The sequence below is a fragment of the Stenella coeruleoalba genome (genome assembly GCF_951394435.1).
Source record: "Stenella coeruleoalba genome assembly, chromosome: 7".
In the NCBI taxonomy this organism is placed as follows: Eukaryota; Metazoa; Chordata; class Mammalia; order Artiodactyla; family Delphinidae; genus Stenella; species Stenella coeruleoalba.
The window spans coordinates 12639401-12660320 of record NC_137153.1 but is presented as its reverse complement, the minus strand read 5'-3'; the positions used below and the strand labels follow the sequence as shown (position 1 = coordinate 12660320).

At 40.0% G+C, this 20920-nt stretch overlaps 1 protein-coding gene across 1 annotated transcript in view; it reads right to left on the bottom strand.

Moving 5' to 3' along the window:
- GALNTL6 (polypeptide N-acetylgalactosaminyltransferase like 6) overlaps positions 1 to 20109 on the bottom strand; it is a gene marked incomplete at its 3' end in the record, with an annotated part of 1147279 nt that extends 1127170 nt beyond the window's left edge. The window contains exon 1 of the mRNA XM_079925494.1: positions 18965 to 20109. Coding sequence (XP_079781620.1) covers positions 18965 to 19102 — 138 coding nt within the window. The 5' untranslated portion in view covers positions 19103 to 20109. The remainder of the gene's footprint in view (positions 1 to 18964) is intronic.
- Between the last annotated feature and the right edge of the window lie 811 nt (positions 20110 to 20920).

Here is a 20920-nt window from a genome sequence, read left to right as displayed (position 1 = left end):
GCTAACAAGTTTGCTTAGTTTCCTCATCTGACTTATGAGAAAGTTAGACAAGATTATTTTACTTATCCTGAAACGGCAATCAACCCCATTTGGCCGATGGGAAAACAATATTTGGTTTAAAACAATTACACGCGAAATCACAGAATTCCCTGAAATTGAATATTAATTTTTTTGTACTAGAGCATCTGCTTACAAACTGGGTCCCAGGCTTTATCCTAAAGCCAGGAAATATGAAGCCTTGGCTGAAAAAAAAAAGTTAATTTAATAAATGAATGAAGTCTTTTTTGGATATTTCAGTTCAAGCAGCTTCTTAATTCATGACAAGAGCATGAAAACATGCATGCAAAGTGTCATGAAAAGGAGATCACACTGCATGTTTGCTCAGCATTTTCAAACAGTTGAAATAATTCTGCTACAGCACTGTGTTTTTAGAGGATAAGGAACAGCGTGGGTTAGAGAACCACGGTCATTTACGGGAAAAATAAAACAAAATGTGTAAGCATGTTCTAAAACAATTCCCATAGTTGAATGTATTTATTTTAATAGGCTAGACCGCATGTTTACTGAGTAGGTCAAAGTCTGTGTTATTATAAATCCAGACAAAGGCTAACTTAGCAACAGAGTCATCTGATGCTCTGTTATAACGTGGACAGTACTGTTAGCAAATGCTGGAGTTGAAGAGCAGAAAAAAACACTCCTGCTTACCATTGTATAGAAACACATTTTATGTAACATTCAAACTATGACACTATGCTTAAACAACAGAAACACACCGTGCAAGTGAAATATGTAGAAACCACTATCAGAAAAGAAAGTGATCAAAATTTCAGAATCGTTAAGATTTTAACCACGTATTCAGGTGGTTTATGGCGGAAGAGAATTATTTTTCTTCTCTAGCTTCAGTCTGTTCTTAATATTATCAGTGTCTACAAATCGTGGCTAAATGCAGTGCCTATTTAACGACTTAATTAAAATTGGACTAGGATACTTGAAAACTCGGAGAATCCATCTACAGATAGCATTAATTATTGCCAATAAATATTTTTAATGAATGGAACACAAATGTATGGAAAATGTCAGTCACCAGTCTATAGCCATTCACTGTGCATCCATTGTATGGTGTGATACACAAGGTATACTGTACTTCACATTCAGGCAAAAAGGAAAGCTATTTCTAGTATCTCCCCCTAGATTGCATAGATGATTTTTGGGCACTTACCTACTGCTAACCCCACTTAGCATGCCACTAACTAGGTCATGTGGAACAGGGCACAGGGGACAGTCACCAAAATCAGATTTGGAACATCTCACACTATTTTATATTGATTAAAGTGAGCATTTAAGGGAAACCCTACAAACTGAAAAGTAGTCCCCAGATGTGTAATTCTGGGTATTTGGATTGAAATGAGGATAAGTGACCTTAAGCATTTTGCTTTGTCGATGGTAGGACTGCATGTTAATGTTTGTCTGGCAATATATACTTATTAGCTGCAAATATTCACCACCAGCTAGCAGAAAACCCACTTACCCTTTATGTTTTAACTTTCAACTCTTTCACCTGGGCCCATTGTAAAAAAGAAAAAAAATCATTCGTATCCATTATTCCTAAGTGATATTTTTGTTAGTCATAGCTTTATTTTTAATTTAATTTTTATTTTATATTGGAGTATAGTTGATGTACAATGTTGTATTAGTTTCAGGTGTACAGCAAAGTGATTCATACGCAAACCCAATAAACCAGAGAACAAAATGACGTTTGCTAAAGCAAGAAACAAAATTATTATTCAATACTTTCTTGCAGTGCACTCACATATCTATCAATGCTGACAATGGACAAAATTCATACATGCCTATGACATATATGAAAATACATATATATATGTAGATGCATAAATATTCAGTGCCACACATACTGGAAGGAAAACACTATCTAAAACTAGTCATGGGTAAAAAAATTAAAAGGAGACACAAGCCAATAAGAAATGAAATAAATTGATTTATAAGATCTATTTGTTAATAGGGAGTATCCTTCCCATCTTCCAGACTAGTTTGCAAAAAATAATAAAACAAATGAGAAAATGCTGACAAACATATTAGAAGCTTCCAATTTTTTTTTTAAACATCTTTATTGGAGTATAATTGCTTTACAATAGTGTGTTGGTTTCTGCTTTACAACAAAGTGAATCAGTTATACATATACATATGTTCCCATCTCTCTTCCCTCTTGCGTCTCCCTCCCTCCCACCCTCCCTATCCCACCCCTCTAGGTGGTCACACAGCACCGAGCTGATCTCCCCGTTCTACGCGGCTGTTTCCCACTAGCTATCTATTTTACGTTTGGTAGTTTATATATTTTAAAACAAATATCCGAAGCAAATATTTGATTGCTGTACTGAGATTAAAATATTTTAAAATGTATTCTTTAAAGAAATTTTCATCAGAATTTATATATTGCATCAGTAAAATGAAAACCTTTTCATGTGAAAATAATCACAAAAATTAGTATTTGTATATATCTACATGAAAGATACTGATGAATCAACCAGAGTAAGTATATTTCCATTAGATCATTGACAAAGACAGAATGTATCTCAAATAAACAAAAGTATGTAATTGGAGAAACTCAGAGAAACCATGTAAAATTACACGAGGAGTTGTAAACAGGAAAAAAAATCTTTGGTGTTCCGTTCTGACAAGGTGCTTAAAAAATGTATGCACATATTTTCTCATAATTAACACAATACCCACGGACATGATTTTGTTAGGTGACAGCACCTAGAAAGTTCTGTTTTAGCATCTAAATATTATGACACAAGTCAATGTGTCATAATACGTGAGAGCACATATGATTTTTCTCCAATTATAAGAACACTTTCAATGACATTTTAACTTACAAATGTCATTGAATGGATAACATTAAGAGAAAAGACCTGATTTAAACAACTCCTTCTAATGTATTTCTGCACATCTTTTAAAAACTGAATACAGTCAATAAACCTCCTTGTGTTGAAAATCATTTTCATACACTATTGAGATGAACACAAAAGCAACTGAAATGAAAGCAGGTCAAAGTGAGGTGACTTGTCGATAGAAATGTCAGAATAAAAAGTGCCCAAATCAAAGCTGACCATAATACTAGTACAAACAAGAGGAGCTATAACGAATGTGCTTGAAGTAACGTAGCATTGTGAAAAACGCTGTGGGGCCATCTCATCGAACACGATGCTACTTAATTACCAGAACAGTAAGAGATTTTTCCCCAAGACACTGTATTAAATCTGCTTCTACCAAATAAAGCTTGTCATATCTTCTCTAGTTCTTATAATGTTTTCCTAATCTCTTTCATAAGTTTTACCCTTGAATGTTCGCCCTTTCTCTCCCGGCTTCAACATCCCTGACGCACAACTGCTCATTAAAATAAACACAGGTAAATCGAGGTAGACTTTTTTCAAAAGGAGGGGAGCTGTTCAAACGAAGGCCTGCACTTGAGAATCAAACTAACAGACATCTTGAGGTCTGAAACACTGAAATTAAAATAACCCCCTTGAAGTACATCAATCTGTACTTCCAAAATCACTTCTTTCAATGGAGTGTGCTGCTCTGTACTCCCTTGAAGGTTGTATTAATGAACTCAACTACAGGCTTTTTTTATTAATTAGTAAAGTTTTAAAAATAAGCCTTTCCTAAATTGCCACAGTAGTTATTAATGTAAGAGTTATACTACTGGTGGTGTTTACATAATTAGGGAAAAAGTAGATTCAGTTATTATATTTTGTTCTTTACCTTCTCATTGCCTTGTCCAAAGGTGACTATCTTTTTTTCACTAAAGTTATTGGTGTCATACGTGTGTCCTATACTCAGATAGTTATATGATGAAATCTCATTGTGATTTTCAGAATCAGTCAAGTGTTGACATCATAGCACATTTAGTCAGGGTGAGATTGACAGAACAAAAACATGTAACTGGAACCTTAATTCATGAGTATGACATAGCTTACTTCCTTATATTCATAAACCTAACATGCTATTTAGACATACATATTGAGTTGTGCATACTGTAATCTTTTTGTACATCTGTAGCTGAGCTCAAATAAGTTCAGTACACAGACAACAACTCATGTCTATCACTCTTCGTTTTTTCAAGAAATATTTGTTGAGGGCCTAATTTGTGGGCAGGTCATGCTAGGCTCTGGAATTAAACAGTGGAACATGAGAAGCAACTCCTCACTGTATTAGATTCCTGGGATTGTGGTACAAATTACCACAAACTGAGTGGCTTAAAACAAGAGAAATATATTCTCTCTCAGTTTTGGAGGCCAGAAACCCAAAACAAGGTGTGGGCAGGGCTGCACCAGGTCTGGGGGCTCTAGGAGAGAATCTTCCCTCGCCTCTTTCAGCTTCTAGGGCTGCCGGGGTTCCTCAGCTTCCGTGGCTCGGGGGCCCATCCCTCCAATCCCTGTCTCCTTCTCCCTGCATCTCCCTCTTCTGTGTTCCCTTCTGTCCATCAAATCTCCCCTGTGTGTCTCTTATAAGGACACTGTCACTGGGTTTAGGGCTCAGCAGGATCACACAGAATGATGTTCACATCTAAAGGTCCTTAAATTAATTACATCTGCAAAGATCCTTTTTCCAGCTAAGGTAACATTCCCAGGTTTGATGGATCAGTATATGGACGTATCTTTAGGGGGGCACCATTTGACCTACTACTAAGTTTAAACACTTACTGATTAATGACAAATAAACTACCTAAACAGGTCGTTAATATACCAACTACGTTCCATCAAAAACATGGGAAAAAGACATTTTTTCTTAGGAAACATTTAGGAAAGCTACTTAACCCAAGATGGGAGATGAGAAAATGTTTCCCAGGGAGAGCGTGAACAAAAGTAGAAACTACCCAAGCAAGACGGAAGATGAAATCTATGCAAATTCCTAGAGGAAGAAAAAACCCATGATATTCTCAGAAACGTAAAAAAGTTCCAAGTGGTTGGAGTTTAGGGAATTGGCAGTGAGCAGTCCGGTTCCTTAAGAATTTAAAATGGTAAAGGCATATTTAAGAATTTGAATTTTAAAGGCATCAATGGATAGATGTACAGATCACAGTGGCCTGTTGGGTGAAGCGCTGGCTTCCCTGAGGGTGGATCAGAGAGAGGCCCAGGCTGGAGGTGGGAGGACCAAGTGAAGGGTCCCCTACAGAAATCCAGTGAAATGTTTATGTCCAACCACGGTGGAGACAATGAGGATAGAGAGATTCGGATGAATTCGAGAGAGATATTTTCTGAAGAATTGCTAGTGCTTAGCAAATAATTGAATTTGAGAGTCGAGATAATGAAGGTCCCAATTATAACAAGTACCTAGATGGATGACGGTGAACTTCATTTAGACAAGAGACACAGGAGGAGAACAGGTGTAGGGAGTGGAAGGAAAGAGGAATTTCATTTCAGACACTGAAAGTTTACAATACCTGTTTCTAGATTTCAGATTGATGTGTGGACAATATGCTCAAAGGGAAATTTGGATTATACGTCACGATGTAGCTATTATCACCTGAAATAGGATAACGGGAACGATGAGGGTCTGATTGAGTTGCCCTCCCTCCTAGGGCAAGTCCCAAACAAGAAGTAATTGTAGAGACCCTGAGGAATAGGATATTTTCAGGAGTCTGTTCAGGACTCTGGTGGATGTGTTTGTGTATGGGCGATGGTTGGGATGGGCAGCCGGGAGAGAACTGAAACAGGCATTTGCACGGTGAAGTGACATTACTCGTGAAGAATCACTCTGTGTTTTTCTGTTCAGCCTTCTTTTTCGTTTTCCAACGTTGCTTTTCCCAACCTATTCTCTGCTCAAGTCTCCCAAGCCACCACCTCTTCTCCTCAGATGAAGATGATTGTTTCAAGTAAGAGAGAGTGTTTAAATTCTCTCAAGTAATAGGACTAGTGAGAAGTACTTTTGGAATTAGCTACCAAGAGGCTTCTGGTGACACTGGTGAAGGCAGTTAGCGTACGATAGAGGAGGTGGACCCAGCGTGAGGTGTGTAGAAGCAGGAGAAAGTCAGAAATCGGAGGCATCAAGTTTGATTATTAAGAGAAGGAGAGGGCTTCCCTGGTGGAGCAGTGGTTAAGAATCCAGTGGTTAAGAATCAATGCAGGGGACACAGGTTCGAGCCCTGGTCTGGGAAGATCCCACATGCCGGGGAGCAACTAAGCCTGTGCGCCACAACTACTGAGCCTGCACTCTAGAGCCCGCGAGCCACAAATACTGAGGCCGCATGCCACAACTACTGAAGCCCACGCACCTAGAGCCCGTGCTCCGCAACAAGAGAAGCCACCGCAGTGAGAAGCCCGTGCACCGCAACGAAGAGTAGCCCCCCCACCACCACAACTAGAGAAAGCCCGTGTACAGCAAGGAAGACCCAACACAGCCAAAAAAACAAATACATAAAAGAGAAGGAGAAAGATAGGGCAGTAGCTCTAGGGTTGTGTGGCCCTGAGGGATATTTCCTTTGCTTTATTTTAGAAACCTGAGCAGTATTGATGTGAAGGATGGATCAAAGAGGAAAAGGCTGAAAACAAATGAATGAGAAGAAAAAAGTCAATACGTGAAATTGCTAGAAAAAAAAGTTGTGATCCATAATCTGGATAGAAGTTCCACATTTATCCTAAAGCATGTTGCGTGGTGACAGGAGGCATGGAGACAACTGGGAAATAATGCAGGTACTTTTTCTGATTTTACGGCATGAAGTCTTGTTTCTCTCAATATGAACATTCTATGCTTTCGGTGAAGAATGAGCCCAGGCTGTCTGCTGAGCATAAGAGAGGTGGAGGCCTGGGAGATCTAGGAGAGAAGAGGGGGGCGGGGTAAAGCAGCTTTGGAAAACAGGGAAGAGAGCTAAACAGGAAAGCAGAGATCGATTCTTTCCTGGTAGTTTTGGCTTCATTGTGCCAGTTTGTACTTTTAACTGACAAAAGATCATTTCCCTTGGGGTGACACAACTAGGCGATATTTACTTTCTGATTACATAGTTTGGAAGAAGGTGGCGGCTGCCAGTATTACAAACAAAACAATAGCAACAAAGAACAAACAGCAGAAGCCTCGAGCTAAAAAAAATGTTTCTCACATCTTTCAAAACTTGGAAATGCAATTAGGCTCAACAGAATCTTTGTTTATGATGCAAAAGACTCAAGTTTTTTGTTGTTTGTTTGTTTTTTTTTTAAGTGTTTCAAGGCTTCCATCCATTCATAGGGTTGAGAATTGATCAAATCAATCCCTACATGAAATGTTTCTTTAAGGAAAACTTCAAAGGGAAAAGGGGAGGTAAGAAGGGTCTGAGCCAGAATAAGGAGAGGAGGGGGGTAAGGTGAGAGATTGGCTTGTATTTCTACGCTTTCTTGAATAAGATCCCCTTGGCGTCCCCGGTGTTTATCTTTCCATCCATATTTCATATATTAGAACTCAAGATCTTCACCTAGAAATGCTGAGGATTTTGCAGAGCACGTAATTTCCTTCAGCTCGTGGAAGAAAAGTTGAAAGTTTCTAAGGAAGTGAAGCAGAGACACAGTCCTGTTACATAGTTGTTAATCTGACACCCTCTGTTAAACTAAACTAAGAAATGATAAAATTCCCTCCACTGTGGAATTAGAGCATTTTTATTTCCCCTCACCTCCCAGTTTTATACAGTTGGCAATTACTGTGTTTCCAGGCAGTTCCTTCCTTGAAGCACTGGAAGAGGGATTAAGGCGACACTTCATTCCTCAAGTGACTATTCTGCTCTAGTCTGTAGCAGCCTCGCTCTTGGTTTTTCCAATTCTACATTACTGTTGGAAGCAACCAGAAAATAACCTTTAAATTCCAGTTACGTAAAATCATAAAATATTCAACCTCGAAGACCTTCTTAGATCATCCTCTTTGGAAGCTTAGGCTGATTTAATGATACATTTTATAAAATAGTTTTTATCCCTTGAGGGCAGAGGACTTACTGAGAAATCAACACCACGTGGAGAGAAAGGCACGAAACACCTGGGGGCAAGGTCCTCACAAGAGCACTGGTGTCAATGGAATGGCAGGAAGAACTAAGTTCCCTGATGAAACCTAGTTTGCTCCTGACATGTAGGGCTGTATGAGACCTTGGTTCAAATTAGGAAAACTTTCAAAGTAAGAGCTGTATTATTTCTGTATGGGCTACTGAGAGTAAAAAACGGAAAGAGAAAGAAGTTAAAGGTGCTTCAAATATTTTTTGTAAATGCAAAAGTATTTATATCCTCATGATGGGTCTATGAAAGAGATGGTGTAGGGACGTACTTTTCCTTTTCATCCAACCTCAGTTCTCTAGATTCTAACAGGTAATTATAGCTAACTCTTTAAAACAGCTTGCTACTTCAAAATGAGAAATGCACCCCAATGTTCATAGCAGCATTATTTACAGTAGCCAAGATATGGAAGCAACTTAAGTGTCCATGGACAGATGAGTGGATAAAGAAGATATGCTGCATATACACAATGGAATATTACTCAGCCATAAAAAGAAGAATGAAATAATGCCATTTGCAGTAACATGGATGGAACTGGAGGGCATTATGCTAAGTGAAATAAGTCAGACAGAGAAAGACCAATACTGTATGATATCACTTACATGTGGAATCTAAAAACTACAACAAACTAGTGATTATAACAAAAAAGAAGCAGACTCACAGATACAGAGAACAAACTAGTGGTTACCAGTGGGGACAGGGAAGGGGGGAGGGGCAATATAGGGGGAGGGGAGTACAAGGTACAAACTATTATGTATAAAATAAGTTACAAGGATATATTGTACAATGGGGGAATATAACTTTAAAAATTGTGAATCACTATATTGTACAGCTGTAATGTACATAATATTGTACATCAACTTCAATTAAAAAAACAAAATAAATTTTAAAAAATAGCTTGCTATGTGCAATCCAGTTTTCCAAGCATTTTATCCATATTAACTTATTTAACCCTCACATCAACTGAATCAAGTGAGAAATGTTTTTATACCCATTTTAGAAACAGGAACTCTAAGACTCAGAGAAGAGAAATAACTTGCCCAAGGTCAAACAGGTAGCAAGTAATAGAACTGGAACTAAAACTAGGCAGCCTGGCTCTAACGTCCGTGCCCTTAACTACTGTGCCTGTTTCCTTTCACAGTTGAGTTAATATATAATTTCTTGTGTTGCTATGGTCTAGGATATTTCCAATGTAGTTGCATTACATGGGACATTATACATAGTCCAACATTTTGTATTGGTAGAATAAACACCGTATGATCTTGATAAATTTTTAAGAAATCACTTTGCATTTACAAAATAGGATAGCAATTTTACATACTTCATGTTTGTTGTGACTAGTTAAGAACAGCTTAACATGGTATCTTATACATGGTAAGAACTCACTGTTATATAACTTTATTATTAATATAGTATCTTTTACTATTTTATTCTTATTGCTTGTATCATAATCATTTTATTACTTTTATTATTTTTAAACTATTTTGAAATTCTCGGCAACTGAAGACTATTATCTCCTTATCCTTATAATAAATACCGCCACCCCATCGCACCATCTACCCTATTATAAACTTAATGCCTTGCTTTTTTCCTTTACTCTGTGTATCTGCTCATTATCTGCATTGATTTTGACAAGTACATTGTTGTCTTATTGGTCAGGTGGCTGCATGGTTTTTCGGCATCCTCATTCAATATTACAGTCTTCAGTTGTTATTATAGGAATACATATATAAATTAAATTATAGATAGATAGATAAGATATAGTTTCCCATTTTACGGAACATTTCACAAATGTTTAATTACCTCTACAGATTAGTAAGACAACCGCATAGGGAAATTCTCAGACCTCCCTGCCAAGAGGCTCTCAAACTATTAAAAGCACAGGCTCTGAATTGACCATTTAGCTCATGACAAGCTTTCCTGCATCTCTCCTGCTGGTTTGCACCACCTGCATCCTCTTCAGTGGCCAGTTCCTCACTCTCTCTCTGCACCAGCCTTCCTCTCGCTTCCATTGTCTCCTGTCAACCAGGACCCCACATTCAGCCCTTTAATGTCAACGTCGATCCCACCGATAACTCTTATCGATTAGTCTTTCCATTTAATCTTTTACGATTTTGTTTAGTCCTCTACTACTCTGTGTAACTACCATCCCGAGAGTACAAGTAACTACCAAACCCAATGACCTTTTCAGAGTCCTCACTTGCCATAAACTATGTAGCTGTTAACACAGATCATTATTTTCTCTTTTTATGGACCCAGAGGACATGGACTCAAATTTTGTCTTTGCACCTTACTTAACTGTGAATCGGGGTTCTACAGAAGCACCTGTCTCAATGAATCACTGGAGGATTAAATCAGTACAGAAAACCCTTAGGGCCCGACATAAATATCACACAAGAACATGTTTTCTCGACCTCTTCTAAACTGTAAATAATTAGAATATCTATTTCTTAAAAAAATAATTTAATCCATCCCTATATTATAGGTGTCGTACATGCCTTCTCTTAACTAATAAATCATAAGCTCACTGAAAACAGATTTCTCTCTTCATCACTCATTTGCCTCAGGGGCTACACAGTATTCTGCACATACCAAATAAACATTTATTTTATCAATAATGGACAGGCAGATCGATAGTGGTAGACTTTAAAAAGTTTTATTATATCTTTATTAGATGTACACAATATTAAGTTTATTTACTACCTTCTATGGATATTCTAAAAACTGAAAAAATGGTAGTAATACTATTTGCTAAGCTTCCCTCAACTGAGCATTTATTATGAACCAATTTGCATATATTAATCCAATTTGTTCCCTCTGCTACCCTTTAGGAGGTTCTATCTGTGTCAACATATGAGGAACTGTGGTTCAAAGATGTAAACTGTCTTGCCCAAGAGGATGTATTTTGGAAAGTGGTGAGACCAGCATAAGAACTTGAAGTATCTGACTTTCCCTCAGCCTAACCCCAACCCTGTCTAATTTTCATAACAAGACAGGGCTCAACCCTGTAGGAATGAAGGCCTGCAGGAGTTCAGATCACTCTCTTCCTTTTCTAAAAGCCCAGCACACACACAGAAAATGCTCCTGTGTACTGCTTGTTTCTTTGTTTCATGAATATCAATTGTATCTCTCTAATTCACTAGTGAGAAAATTAAGAATGGGTACAACACCGTATGCTTTTTCTGTATCCCCCTAACTCTACTGAAGGAAACAGTTACCCTATAAAGAGCTTCCTAGTTACTGAAGTAGTGAACAATCGTTTCCACTCAGCTTTTTAATTTTTGTCTTCACAATTATTCAGTGCCTCTGATAACCAAGACTTAAACAACAAAAGTTTAAGTTCTCAGACTCTGACTTGTAATTAATGTAGGGGAAAAATGCCTATATGTGAGCCATGGACTTTATTTGTTATAGCAAGTCAGGGTGGTCACTACAAAGAAACATCGCAGTGTTTTTCCTCTTTTATTAAAAGCCTCAATTTTAGAAAAATGTTCAATACAATATACCAAAAAATCAGTTTTTTTTGGCAATAAATGATTATATGTAAAATAAAATTAACAACTTGTCCTTAAATACTGGACCAAAAAATTATGGAAAAAAAAAAGCCCTTTTACTTTCTAGACCCTATTTATTTGTTTCTTCAACAGTCCTCTCCGCCAGATTTAACATCCCATGGCAAGTCCTGTACCACATTCATTGCTCTGCTGGGCTGCCTTGACATTGCCTTGCAAAGAGAAACCATCTGTAAATATTTATTAAGCAAACACTAATTACCTTGCTAGAGGCAATGATTGCTTATAAACACTTATACTATGTATAACAATGATCTACATTCATTAACCCTTGTTATATGCTGTCCAAGATACAAAGCATTTAATCCTCACCATAAATAACAACACAAGAATGGTATCATCAGATCCATCTGACTTAGAGAAAACTGACCTGAGGAAGACCCACGACTCGCTAAATGTCCCAAAGTGCTACATGCTGGAACCAGCCTAATTACTAAAAGAGAACGAGACAATATGGAAATTCTGCTATTTCTCCTCACATTAAGTTCAAGTGGATCTCCTGCTGGGGAGACATACCACATTTAAGGAAAAAGAAAAAAAAACAAAAAACTCACTCAAACCTGAGTGGGAGTCCTGACAATTTGGTCCTTTTATTACAAGAAGTCCCCTACATGCAAACAAGTTCCGCTCCGAGAGTGCGTTCGTGAAGTCCAACGTAGGTACAACAAAGTTAGCCTAGGTACCCAACTAGTACCATCGGCTATATAGTACTGTACTGTAATAGGTTTATAATACTTTTCACACAAATAATGCTTAAAAAACAAGCAAAAAATAAAATATTTTTAATCTTACAGTACAGTACCTTGAAAAGTACAGTAGTCCAATACAACAGCTGGCACACTGGGGCTGGCATCAAGTGAACAGGCAAGAAATAAAGATACTGTACTACTGCACTCTATACAGTCCTGTATGGTAAAGTACACAAAAGCACAACCACTTGTACAGGATGCGCGCACGTGACAACGTACACCAGGCACGTGAGCTAACTCACGTGACGGGACATGCAAGTGCACGTTCGTATCTTTGAAAGTTTGAACTTGAAGGTTCATTATGTAGAGAACTTACTGTATAATAAAAAAGATCAAAATGACTGATAATAAAATCTCCTGACTGTGGCTTTCTAGACTTCAAGTACTGAAGTAACATTCCATTGAGGATTTGGGAACTTTAAGTAAATTCGAAATGAACCTCTTCTGCTCTCACTGAGGCACACCGTTCCCTGTAACAGAGAGATGGTAGCCACCACCCCGGCCTCTGGCAGTCACAACTTCCTTGATAATATTACTGGATAACAATAAATTGCACTATTTATAATCTGTGCAACTCTCACAGGCTAAATCCTTATTGTGATTTTCACACTTCTAGAGACACATGCACTTGTCTTTCTCTCTCTCCATACTTTCCTAGAATTAAATTAATAACATTTAAATGAGCTTCAAACTCAGCTGATGAACAGTTGTTTTGCAGAGTCAAAGCAATGGAAAAAGCAAGAAGTTACAAAAGTACAAAAAAAAAATTGTAGAAAGTGAAACAGTTGGGTGGATTTATTTTTTCTTCATAAGTGAGACCATGTGTGTGGATGCATGTACATGTATATGTGTGTTGCTAAATAAGTATGTGAAATGAATACATTTAATTGGAGAATACTGCCAATCTGGCCCATATTTTTTCCCACTAAACTGGAAGTAGAAAAGTAGAAGAAAACATTGATGTGATTTACCTTAAACCCTAGGTATATCTTTATTTCTTCACCCTCTTTCTGGCCACCATGCTGGAGTTGGTAGTAACAGACATTAACATATTAGTTGGGGATGGTGGGGTTCCTCACCAAATGTTTCTCGACATTTCTGGATGCCCTGCCCCTTCTTTTCAACTTTAAATAAAACCAGTACAGATATTTTTGGGCCTGTCGAAATACATATTCTCAGCGGCACGAACGTGTCTTATTTGTTCTTTTTGGTTATCTATTCAAGCATCACCACTGCATTTTGAGCTAATCCAGGAATAGTTAGCTCTGTGGGGTGACGGACAGAGGTCCTAAGAGAGCAAGTACCTCATTTATGAGTCTGTCTTCACCTTTGTTATGGTCTCCAGAACGTCCTATTTCTTTGCACATTTGCACCTTTGACTCTACAACAGCACTTTTGTAAACACATATGTAAAAATGAAGGAAGGAGAAGAATAACGTGATCACGTCTGGTGGTTTTAAGAATCTGAAGTATCGCCTCATCATAAGCAAGCCAAGCAAATGAGAATGAGAGGCTGCTGGACCAAACACCTCCTGACCTGAGGATACACGCCACTTACACCAAGAGTTATCTGAACTCTTTTCCTCTCTTTCAGATTATCCTGGGTGCACCTTAGCTGACTTTCATTTGTATAGAATGTTCCAAGGAGAGACGCCATTGCAAACTTCCTTACAGGTTGTCATGGCGACTCCTGACAAAACTTCCACACACAAAACTCAATTATCTTCTCTACACACTAAAACAGCGAACTTTCTCACCCTTCTGCCTATATATTCCACCCCTAATTTGGTTTCTCTTATAGAAAAATAAAATGTAAAAGAGGTTAATTGATTCAGCACAGCTTGTTCAGAAATGAACAGAGAGGAAAAAAAAAAAAAAAAAACTATCTCATTTTTTAACAGACTGTGAACATAAGATACTGTTCCATGCTGCCTCCCACGGGGCAAGGTGGTGAACTAATCATGTCCAGACCCACTAGGTCACAGCCAATAATTAAGGCTCTTGGTATGGGGGTCTGTGTGTTGCAATCCTGGAGTGTGTCAGGACGGATTTTCCATAAATTCAAGAAAAGGTCCTCCAGCACCCTAATTTAAAATCTATATCTTAGCTAATTAAGAACAGTATGGCTCAAACCAATGCATCACTTCACACCTAGTGTGTGGACAATGTACCACCACCCTGAGTGCAGGAGGAGTGAAAACCTTACTTTTTTTTTTTTTTTTTTTTTTCCTGTTTTTAGCTCTTCCAGTAACTAAGATGTTTGCTGGAGAAGAAACACAGACACTCTTGCAGCCTTATGGTCAGGGTGACAAAGAAAAGCATGACAAGGTTTGCATAAACTTGGCTCCAAATATCTGACATCTTCGCATCACGAGATAAGTTTAAAATGCCACAGAAAGCAGTTCTTGCCAAAAAGATGAATTCTCCCTCTCACAAGTGTGGTGTTGATGGATGTTGGAAAAGTTGGACAAAGATGCTGAGGAGTCTCAGGAAAGTTTTGTTTTGTTTTGTTTTTTAAATAATGGAGGTTAAGCCCCACATGGTCAAGTACAGTTTACTTGTGGATCTCATTAAAAGCAAAATATTACATCACAGTATTTTCCACAGCCAAGATGTGATCTCAGGACTTACCATGCAAGCTTGATTAGCCCTGTTTTATAAAGAGAAATTCTGAAGGACAAAGAAATAAGAAGGTTCTACAATTTAAAAGTGACTTGGGTGTCTAGTGTTGTCTTTTGGTTTATTTCATATGGTAAAAAAATCCAAGCCAAACACAAGCTTCTAAAATCATTCTGAACAATTCTGAAAACATGTAATTTAAAGTTCTGGGATTTCGATCCTTGTTTTTATTTCAAAAATTGCAAAACCCTCTTCATATTCTGAATATTCTTGAATTATTATTCGCGCACTCGTATTGAGAATTGAGTTGCATCTCAACTTAGTTGCTGAACTGCTTTACAGCTGCTTTTAAAAAAAATGATCTCTTTAATGTATGTATTTAAGAAAAGATTGTGTTTTGGGGTCCTTTTTATTTACCTGTACTTGCATAAATGATTACAAAGAGAGGTATAATAATGCTGGATGCAGTAGTTTTGCTCTAAAATATTGCTTTGCTCTAACATCATCCTACGGCACAGCTTAATTGAGATCTAAATATGTAACTTCAATTCAATTGCAGCTGAAACCAGAGAAGAGCAGCAATTCAAAGTCTGAAAGAATGAAATTAGGAATTACTATACAATAACTATACAGGGATCATTTCAGCTAAATATCAAATTCATTATCAACAGATGATTTTTAATACATGTATATATTTCTAAAACACATAAAGGAGATACCTAAATCATCCCAATAACAACAAAAAAGCAACAAATATAACTCAACTAAAAATAACATGACAATTATGATTGATAATTTAATAACATCTCAACAGGAACTCTACAGTCTTTTATAAAATCATAATTTTTATAAATTTTTCACAGAAATCTTAAAATTCTTAAGAGCTTAATATTTCCTTCTGCAACTTGATTCCAATCGTGCAGAGTCCAAACCATAAAATTAGCCTCTTAATTATTCCATTATTATAACTATTTTTTGCTCCTCATTGGTTGTGTGAGGGGGAAAAAACAAGCCTTTTAGGTGAACAATTTAGGGGTTTTTATTTCATATTTTTCCTGCATCACAGATGGGGCAAATATTTTAATATCATGGGAATTATTACACATATTACTTTTAGTGGGAAAGTACTATAAATACAAATGATTAACTTGTAATAGTATAGAAGACCTGAGAAAATATGTGTGAAATACTAAACACCATGACAGTTAATACACACAGTGTCTCCATGTTTGTTTTCTCTTTTACCTCCCTTTAATTTATCTCAGAATATACTAAAACCGTTTATACTGAGTAGTAGACACACAAACTATTAGTGATGTGCTCTGATAAGATACAAGTGAAGGGGATTTTTAAAGTATTAGCCATTCCATTATGTTGAATTTCCATGAAGCATTTTCCTGCAAGCCACTGTACATTAAACTGTTTAAAACAGTGAAGGTTTCCCACTCCTGGGACCACACTTAGAACCAGGACTGCCCTGTCCCACAGAGTGGCTGCAAAACCAGACTCTTCCTCCGGCACGTGACTGGTTTTGACTCCTTCAGTGCTGACCACTGCCAGTGATAAGCACGTTATCCCCGCCCATAGCATTTTACAACTTGGTGATAATATATAGTAAAAGATGGTTTTTGAAGGACAGTTAGCAATTAACCATGAAAACGTCTTTTTAAAAGAAAGTACTAAATTTAAATAACACATTACCCGATAGTCAAGTTACATGCTTCAATTGAAAACTTATGTATTTAGCTGACTTACTAACTTTGAAATGTAGACACATTAGCAAAATACTACATCACGATATTAAGCATGCTTAATTCCTCATTGCAAGTCACATTTTACTTGGTCAAGTGCATATATATATATATATATATATATATACATACACACACACACCCCCACATATATATGCAGATATATATATATATATATGACTTACTATCCAATACCTGTATAATGATGTCAACATATCCTAATTTTCTTTCCAATTAGATTTAATAATAGAATAAAACCAATGAAATCTTATCTTTTCCTGTTTTATATTGAATTCTATCTTTCAGTAAGTGATTTCTACCTTTTCAACTTTATTTTGTATCTGTAAGAAAGTATTAGTTTTAAAATCATTATTTAGGCTAAAAAATACTGAAGTATGCAACTAACATTCATTTTACGGCACATACTGCCTTTTGTTTATTCTTGGTTTTAAAACTGCTACCTAGGACTCTCAAGCTGGAATGCCACAAGATCCCCATCAATCTCAGGTATTCACTCTTCAAGGTATGAAACTTTGAGAAACAGCCCCTTCTCTTGCTGCTCCATTCCTTTCACACCCACTGATTTTTCACCTGATATTAAATATCATTTGTACCACAAAAGAATCAGAAACAAGAAAACTGTTTTAGAGATTATAATAACAAGCCAGAGAGTTGGTTTTGCCACACTTTATTTTTTTTATGCCATTGAACAAACAGATTTCTCATTAAGGGTCAAAATCAATAGAGCTGGTGGGAAAGTTGTAAATATCTCATTAATAAGATTAATTAGTGTTTTATGTTAGCTAACCCAGCAAATAATCCAGATGGCTACTGTTAATTGAATTAGCAAAATTCAAGGGAAAGTCATTTTGTTTTTGTCATTTTATCAATATTGGAATGGAAATCTTAATAATAGTAATTTTAATAATTAACTACTAATGTTAACAAAATCTCACTTTCTCTTAAGGGTTGGAGAAATAAATGATCTATATAGGGGAAAAAAGTTTCACATCCAAAGTATCCACCTTCGTTTTTTTTTATTGGAATGACAGAATATACTTCAAATCAAAGTTATACCCCTATTAGAAAGGATGACAGAAGTCAACAATGAAATGAAAGCATGTCAGCGCTTCCCCTCAGAATTCCAGTCCTGAGAAATTCCACTTTATTAAGTATAAGAACGAATATTTAATTCCCATAAATAAATATCCCTGTCGTCCACAACTGGGCTACCTAAACGCCTTCTGTGTGCGAAAGGTACATAGTGTACATGGGTGATGACCCTTGAAATTAAGAACATTAATATTCCGAGGTGATGTACAGGACCAGCCGAAGAACTGTTACATCCATATCATGAGGAAGGCTTCACTCTGTTGTTAAAAGTTTAATCGCAGAAGCTACTTTATTAGTAACAAAGAATTCAACAATATTGAATCTCATCAACATTTTGTGAAGGATATTTTGCTTTATTGTTAAGAATGATAGTTATTTTGATCCATGCTAAGATATGATGAGCGATGCACGCACTAAGGGACTGCATATTATGTGTGTGTGTGTGTGTGTGTGTGTGTATCCACTACGTGGTGTTTTGGACATGAAGGTAAGCGTTTAGCAACAAACTTATCGCCAGACTGTGAAACTGAGCGACCTCCTTAGTAACTGCCTAAAGACCTCCCCACCGCACCTTAGCAACAGCGAAGGAGAAAGAGACTTTACGTTTCCACAGGGCAAAAAGCTGTTGCTAAGCAAAAATTACAACCAAAAATATAGAAAACTGTAACTTGGTTTTTGAGAACCCCTTTACAAGTTTCACGATTTAACTGGCCCAATTCACTTTAATACAGACACGCAAACTCAGTGAGAAGCAAACACAATTCCCTGAGACCGAACTTGTACCAAGCCCTCTCCCACATCCCACAAATAAGCACGGTTAGTTACTTTTCATGCACCTCAAGCCAAAAATCAACCTAAAGATCAACGGTGAGAGGTTATGTCTTCCTCTTGGCCTCTCATCCTTCTTTTCTAGTTTATTTGGCATTTCTCCCATGTCATTGATCGCGACCTTAAAACGGCTACTTGCTTAAACCCCAAAGTGTCTGGAGTCCTGTAACATCAGCTCTGCAAAGACTTGGGAGCGAACCCAAGGATGCCGCACACCTGCTAGCTGTGGCCGCGGCTGCAACCTCATCAGCCTCACCAGCCTCACCAGCCTCCTGGGATCTTTCCCAGGTAAGCGCGGCACTTACCTGCTGCTCTCCGGGCTCCGTCGATTTCACCAGGTGCTTATCCTTGTACAGCGACCAGAGACCGATACTGGGCAGGAAAATTACAGCCACCATGAATAACAAAGTCATCTGCAGAAATCTCTTCTGTTTCCTCTTCATCGCAAATGATCACACAGAAGAAAAGTTAAAGGAGATGGTTCCCTGACCGCCTCTTGTGTTTAAAGCCAAAGTCCTTTCCTCTCCCCTGAGAAGCACCAGAAACTGAGGAGAAGCTAAAAACTTTTGCTGTGTGCTCAGCACCAAGGTGCACGATTCAGAGGGAGTTGGGCGTCTGCAGAAGCAACGCAGAGTTACTTTCCCCCCAGAAAACTATGACGAAGGCATCATCTATTGGCTCAGAAGTAAATGACTTGACTGGGGAAATCATTCAGCCTATCGACCTCCCACTAAAAGAGCAACGGAGTAAATATGATCGTTTCAGAGACTAATCATAAGTTATGAAAAGGTCAATAGCATGCCGGATACGAAGAAAACGGGGGTTTGGAGGGCTGGGCTGGCGAGGAGCGGGTGAGCAGGAGATCTGCGTGGGAAGCGGCTCAGCCCGAGCAAGTGGCAGGAAGAAAATGGTCCGCTCTTGACACTGAACATCACCTTTTCCGTCTTCCCTGCACGTCTCCTCCTGCGCTCCCCCTGGGATAACCCACCTGAACTCAAGTTCAAGTCCCTCCGCGGCCAGCGCGCTGGCGGGCTCCCGGGGGTCCGGGCGGGGAAGTGGGGTCCGGGGCAGAAGTGCTGTTTGGAGCGAGGTCCGCGAACTCCCGGGCGCTCACGCACGGTGCCGACCACCCTCGTCCCCGGGCAGCGGCTCGGCGCCCCGGCCGCCCCGGGGCGGGAGGCTCCGGAGGTCCGTGGAGTCCGGCCGGGAGGCGGCGGCGCCGCACCGTCTGTGCTCGCCCGGCGCCCGGGCTGCTGTCCTCCGCCAAGTGCGCGCCCTGCCCATCAATCGCTCCCTCTCCTCGGCGACGCTCTCACGCCCCGGCGCTCCCGTTACCATCCTCTCCCGGCGACGGAACGTGCCCCGAGGAGCATCGCCGCACCTGGAGGGCGATGCTCTCACGCTCCCCGTGCCGCGGAGGGAGGGTGGCGCCCGAGCTGAGCGGGCTCGCGGGGCGCGCGCGCGGAGGGCGAGGAGGCAGGGGCGCGCGCTGCTCCCGCCGCCGTAGCCTGGTCGCCTGCCTGCGCGGGGACGAGGCTGTGCCGGCCACGTGCGGGAGCCCGGGCCGAGTGGGGAGGGCAGTCCCCAGCTGCCAGCTCCTATATAAGCCCGTCGTGACGCCGGGAAGCGGAGGACGGTGACGCCGCCGCGGGACCGGGACTCCAGCCTCTCGTCTCCGCGACCTCCTGTCTCCGCCGTGGCCGTTCGCGCGACCTCGGACCCGCGGGGAGGCCGGCGTCCCCGCTCGCCTCACCCCGAAGGCGCCAGGCCCGAGACGCAGGGGGACAGGGTGCCGGCTGCTCGCGGTGTTTCCCCGGGCTCCTCTGGGGTGCCGGCGGGCTCGGAGGCAAACCGAGCCCGGCGGTCCCGCCCGGGGGCTCCCCGGCCGCCCGGCCAGGTGCGCGTTGAACCGGGAGGAGGACGGGGACCGCGACGCGAGGCCGGGCGGAGGCTCGGACTCTCTCGGGCAGCGGCTTACGGAGCAACACCGCGGAGCCCGGGCGGCTTACCTGGGTCTGCAAGCGCCCGGGCCGGGTGAGATCGGCGGTGACACCCCGCCCGCGCGACCGCACGCCGCGCTCCTGCTCGCCGCGGGGCTGCCTGTCCCTCTGACCTCGCACACCCCTGCCACGGTCCATGGGCCGAGTCGGGGTCGAGCTCCGTCTCGGGGAGGAGGGCCTCCATGCTCTCCCCAGCATCGGGATGGACCACCGCCCCGGACCGCACACGCACGAACCTGTGGCCGCGTCTCCAAGGAACCT